Source organism: Mustela nigripes, chromosome 1 (assembly GCF_022355385.1).
Source record: "Mustela nigripes isolate SB6536 chromosome 1, MUSNIG.SB6536, whole genome shotgun sequence".
NCBI classification, from domain to species: Eukaryota; Metazoa; Chordata; class Mammalia; order Carnivora; family Mustelidae; genus Mustela; species Mustela nigripes.
In genome coordinates, this window is record NC_081557.1 from 90809504 (window position 1) to 90815805 (window position 6302).

The window sequence follows — 6302 nt, forward strand, 5'->3', positions numbered from 1 at the left end:
AGAGAGAGAGAGGAGGAAGCAGGCTCTCTGCTGAGCAGAGAGCCCAACGCAGGGCTCAATCCCAGGACCCTGAGATCATGACCCGAGCTGAAGGTAGAGGCTTTAACCCACTGAACCACCCAGGAGCCCCTCCAACATCTTTTTTAAAGTGTCAAGCTTCTGTCTCACTCAAAGCCTCTAGGAGCAGCACAGAGGCTGTAGTGACTTCAGATTTGTATCCATGCAACCCTGTTCATCTCATACAGAACAGGACATACGAGATAACCTTGCGCACACCTGATAAAAGTACCCTCTCAGACTCATCTTTTTTTTTTTTTTTTTTAAAGATTTTATTTATTTGTTTCAGAGATAGAGAGAGACAGCACAAATAGAGCAGCAGGCCGAGGGAGAAGGAGAGGGAGAAGCAGGCTCCCCGCTGAGCAGGGAGTCCGACCCCCGGACTTAGGATCACAACCTAAGCTGAAGGCAGCCGCTTAACTGACTGAGCCACCCAGGCACCCCTCAGACTCATCTTTCACTCGACCCCAAAACTATCAGCAACAGAGAAGCCTGGGCTTCAAGTGAAGAAATCTGAGTCATGAATATGTGAACTTGGTAACTTAATATGTTATGAACCAGTCCTGACATAAGAGACAAATCAAAATATTCTAAACTCAGGATAGCTGTCAGTTAAGCATCTGCCTTCTGCTCAAGTCATGATTCCAAGGTCCGGGGATTGAGTCCTGCATCAGGCTCCTTGTTCAGCAAGGAGCCTGCTTCTCCCTCTGCCTGCCAATCCCCCTGCTTGTCCACTTGCTCTCTCTCTGACAGAAAAATCTTAAAAAAAAAATTCTCAGGGGCACCTGGGTGGCTCAGTGGAAGCCTCTGCCTTCAGCTCAGGTCATGCATGATCTCAGGGTCCTGAGACTGAGCCCCACATCGGGCTCTCTGCTCAGTGAGGAGCCTGCTTCCCCCACACCTCCCTACTTGTGATCTCTCTGTCCAATAAATAAATCTTTTTTAAAAAAATATTTTATTTGGGGCGCCTGGGTGGCTCAGTGGGTTAAGCCGCTGCCTTTGGCTCAGGTCATGATCTCAGGGTTCTGGGATTAAGTCCCGCATCGGGCTCTCTGCTCGGCAGGAAGCCTGCTTCCTTCTCTCTCTCTATCTCTGCCTGCCTATCCATCTACTTGTGATTTCTCTCTGTCAAATAAATAAATAAAATCTTTAAAAAATATATATTTTTTATTTATTTATTTGACAGACAGAGATCACAAATAGGGAGAGAGGCAGGCAGAGAGAGAGGAGGAAGCAGGCTCCCCACCAAGCAGAAAGCCTGACGCAGGGCTCGTTCCCAGGACCCTGGGATCATGACCTAAGCCGAAGGCAGAGGCTTCAACCCACTGAGCCACCCAGGTGCCCCCCAATAAATAAATCTTTAAAAAAAAAAAAGAAATTCTTTACTGCGTTTAAGTACTGAAAAGGCAAAAGATAATGTTAATTTGCTGTTAGAGATATTTATAAATTTTGTATTAAAGACTGCGTCCCCTTAAAGTTTAATTAAAAGAAGACTTGGCAAAATACAGCACAGAGGACACCACAGCTCTAGCGCTCTAATTCAAGTACACTTTAAAAGAACAGGCATACACCTGGCATAAAGACAAATTACTTTTTTTTTTTAAGTTTTATTTTATTTTTTTTTAACTCAAGTTTTTATTTAAATAAAGTTTTATTTATTTAAGTAATGTCTACACCTAACACGGGGCTCAAACTTACAACCCCGAGATTAAGAGTTGCGTGCTCCACCAACTAAGCTAGCCAGGCACCCCACAACAAGTTACTATTAAATTTACCCAGCACACTTGGGGGCCTGGGGTGCTCAGTTGGCTAAGGGTCTGACTCATGATGTCAGCTCAGGTCATGATATTAGGGTCCTGAGATCGAGCCCCCCGTGGCCCCCCATGAGGCTCTGCACTAAGCGCTAAGCCTGCCTGACAGTCTCTCCTTCTTCCTCTGCCCTTCCCCATGCTTGTGCCCATGAACTCTCTCACCCATAAAATCTTAAAAAACAATTTCCCTTTCCCTTTGCATTCCTCCATACACATGCCAAAAAAAACAAAAACAAAAACTTAGCCAGCAGAGACTTAATGAAAGGTAAATTCTAAATTCCACAGGAAATAAATAGCTGAGAGCCCCCCAGTCATGGTAATGGGAGTAAAAAAAAAAAACGACGCCATGTTAAATCTACGATATATTCTAAGTCTTTTAAAACAGTAAAAACTAAAAGATACACAAAAAATTTGTAATGCACTGAAATAAAATATTTTTATACATTATGTGATATGTTCTTATTGAAAAAGTTCCTGCTTACCTTTCCATATTAATGGGTGGAGCATGTACTTTGGTGGCTTCAGAAGTACGCTTGCCCATATTGGAGGACATGATAGTTTCACCTTCAGATTTCAATTTGTCCACAAAATTATCTACTTCCTTCCCTTTGGCTCCAAGTTTCAAAGCCTTGCTGGGGCCTGAAGGCCTGGGTGAAATAAGAAGAAATAACAAAATAAGAAAAACATCACAACTAACAAACATTAATAACCCCATAGCATTCAAGGTTTCCCTGACACTGTTCTTTAAGACAAAAGTGAAGATATCAAAGGAAAAACTCAAGCATCCTAGAGTTTAGTGGAACTTTAGACTATTCCCTGCCCAAACTGGCAGCTGAGTCACTATTAATACGTGATTAATTCAGGTGCCTCGGTGGCTCAGTCAGTTAAGCGTCTGCTTTCAGCTCAGGTCATGATCCCAGGGGCCTGGAACTGAGTCCCACACTGGGCTCCCTGCTCAGTGGGAAGACTGCATCTCTCTCTCCCCTCTGCTCATTCTCCCTCTTTTTCTCTCTCTCCTTCTCTAATAAATAAAATAATACATAAGCTTCAAAGACCTAAAGAACAAAGGTACATTTATAAAAAGCATGCATGATTGGATGAAAACTTTGTACCTTCCATCCTGATAAATATACCTGTGCATTAAAAAACTCTTGCATATACTTCCAGGTAGTTGACAGATTCTCCCAGAAATCTATTCATATTCACACCAAGATTAAAAAATCCATTTTCTATAAACAGTTAAATATCCCCTCTTCTCCCAAAATATATAAGCCAACTCTCATGGTATAATCTATAAAAGAAACCTCTTTTACACAAAAAATCCACCACCACATTCAGATTTCTCCCTTATCCCGTTATTATGTAGCCAAATTTAATATTACATCTTACATTAAGTCACTCATTATTTTCAACTTGCCCAGAAATCAGATATTACTCCAAAATAGACACATACAGCCTTCATCTGCCTGTCTAGGTTGTCAGTGATACACTGAATTCTACCTGGCTGGTGCAGGTGCCACTTTTGGTTTATCGGTTTCAATGATGGTCTCTGTGATCATGGCAGCTGTGCTGCCTCCAGATACTGCAGAGCTTCCAAATCCTCCAAATCCTGGTGCTTTTTTGCCCTGTCTCTCTGCATCTCTTCGGGCCTGTTGTAATTCTTTTGCTTTACGCCGCATCTCAGCCTTGGCTTCACGTTCTTGGGTCTACAAAAAGAGACATCCGTGGATGTGGCTTTGAGTACAGTCTAGACCAGCAAATGAGAACAGGAAAACAGTAAAGCCTAAAAGAAAGACACACAAACAAGAAGTCCCAAAGAAGACTCTATGTATTTACCTCTCTAACCGCTCTGAACACCTTTTCCTCATGAGAATCCATTTCCGTGAAGGTTCTGATCTGTGCCAGGTTAACATTCTCCCGGTATCCCAGGGCAACAATTTCATCAAAAGCAAAAATTAAATCAAAACAGTGCTCTGATATCTCATTCTCCTCTAAGGCTCGGCAGTACTCCGGGATCTAATCGTGGGCAGTGATGGAAAAGAAACATTTAAGACTTAGTAGTCTTTATGTTTCCTAAGTCTTATCCTTTAAAATTCAGAAATTTCGAATAAAATAAAATACACAAATTTCAAAGAATCCAAATAGCAAGTTAGCATGACTTTGGCATAGAGAGAGAGAGAGAGAGAGAGAGTGTTGTGCCTGTATCAATAAGGCTTACCTAATGAATATTATCTAAAAATACAGACAAACAGGTGTCAGAACCACAAAAACAGACTGAAGCAACAGCTTAAGAAATGAAAGGTCAGTTCACACATTCTCTTTTGGGGTACCCTAGCCTAGGAGAACACACAGTGTCTGCTGAATGAATAAACAGCTGTAATAATAAACTGCTGGGATGGGAAGCATATAGCATGCAAACTGGTAAGCATCAGCTGCTTGGGGAAAAAAAGAGTTTCACAGTGAAAATTTAAAGCAGAAAACTAAGACCCACAATTACAGAAAGACTCTTACCACTCTTGAGAAAAGCCTTAGGGTCTCCAGATCTTCCAAGATGTTACTGTTTTTGGTAGTGATCAGCACCATGTACAGCTTCTCCATAGGCTGGTAGACGTATCTTACACTCTCTGTTTCAACAAATGTATGTTGTTTTCCAGTGTTCATGAGCTTTGGAAAAGCTGCTAACAAGCCCTCAATCCGAGTTCGGGTCATCTCCACAAACTGTCGAGAAACAATAGCCTTTCCTGCTTTTGTGCAGACCGCAGCTGCCAACAGCACCTGCCAGGAACATACGTCTAAGTAAGTACTAATTATTTCTTCACATCTGTTCTCTTTTAGCACCCTCAGATCTTCCAAAGAATGACACACGCAGTTACTTAGTGATATGACTACTAGAATGCTGATTTTCAAACTCTCCTTCATTGCTCTTTTAATTCTAGTACATAATTCAAAAAATAAAACTACAGTGAAGCAAAATGGAACTATCAGTCCTATTTTTCAATAACTTACTTTAAGGAAAACTTAGTTTAAAAAAAAAAAACTTTTGCCAAGTCTACAAATACATTTGTTAACAGATATCCTATGGCTCAGAAATGGGTTGCTTTCTGCTTTGGCAGACCCATGAAGAATAGTTCAAACTTTTTCTTAGAACAGAAATGTCCACAGCAAAAAAAGATGTCTGACCAGACAGATTAAAAGTTCATATATAAGCCTCTGATCTTTCCTTTTTTTTCCCCCTAGAACATGGAACTAATCTAGCATGTCCAAATTTATCTTTTGTTCTTTAATAAACCCCATCCCACTATCTTACTTCTACATATGTAAACAATCTATAAAATGAAAAACTAAGTGATTCAATGTTTCACACAGGTTTTGACACCGGTCAAGGATAAAGACGAACTGCCTTTTTTCTGACATTCATTAAACAAAACCAAGCACCAGGGGAGCCTGGGCAGCTCAGTCAGTTAAGTGTCTGTCATTGGCTCAGATCATGATCCCAGGGTTCTGCAACTGAGCCCTGCATCAGGATCCCTGCTCGACAGGAAGCCTGCCTCTCCCTCTGCCACTCACTCCCCCTGCTTGTGGGCTCCTGCTCTATCCTCTCAAATAAAGAAATAAAATCTTTTTCAAAAAGGAAAAAAAAAGAAGCACCAAAGGAAGAACAAGAGACCTCAAATGTCATTAGCAAGTGAGTAAGGAAATTAAGTACAGTGTTATCGTCTCTGCAGTATAGGATCCCAAGAATTCACAAATATAAGTAATATTTTGGAAGTCTCAATGCTACAATACAACCTCTGACATATCAATATCCCACTGGTCAGGCTTCTCAGCTATACAGAAACCTGTCCTCTACAGGTAAACTGGAAGAAAAAACAAGTTAGTTAATTCAAATATTCTTATAGTCTAAGTACATCAAAATAGTTCTGTAATAATAATAGGAGAACACAATGTCCTTATCCATCAAGAATAGGTAACTAGGGGGACGCCTGAGTGGCTCAGTTGGTTAGACGACTGCCTTCGGCTCAGGTCATGATCCTGGAGTCCCGGGATCGAGTCCCGCATCGGACTCCCAGCTCCATGGGGAGTCTGCTTCTCTCTCTGACCTTCTCCTCGTTCATGCTCTCTCTCACTATCTCTCTCTCAAGTAAATAAATAAAATCTTAAAAAAAAAAAAAAAAAGAATAGGTAACTAGGTATTAGGGAGATAACTACCATCATGTTTCTTTCCAAGCAGCTATGTAAAAACAATTTATACCAGGGCGCCTGGGTGGCTCAATGGGTTAAGCCTCTACCTTCAGCTCGGGTTATGACCCCCAGGGTCCTGGGATGGAGCTCCACATCTGGCTCTCTGCTCAGCAGGGAGTCTGCTCCCCCTCTACCACTCCACCTCTCTCTCTGCCTGCCTCTCTGCCTACTTGTGATCTCTGTCAAATAAAT

General features: G+C 41.6%; 1 protein-coding gene across 1 annotated transcript in view; it reads right to left on the reverse strand.

Annotated features, from left to right (window-relative positions):
- Nucleotides 1-6302, reverse strand: part of ARCN1 (archain 1) — a 33488-nt gene that overhangs the window by 17472 nt on the left and 9714 nt on the right. Inside the window, exons 2-5 of the mRNA XM_059416130.1 lie at nucleotides 4380-4643; nucleotides 3705-3884; nucleotides 3369-3574; nucleotides 2351-2515 (exon numbers count right to left, since the gene is read on the reverse strand). Coding sequence (XP_059272113.1) covers nucleotides 2351-2515; nucleotides 3369-3574; nucleotides 3705-3884; nucleotides 4380-4643 — 815 coding nt within the window. The remainder of the gene's footprint in view (nucleotides 1-2350; nucleotides 2516-3368; nucleotides 3575-3704; nucleotides 3885-4379; nucleotides 4644-6302) is intronic.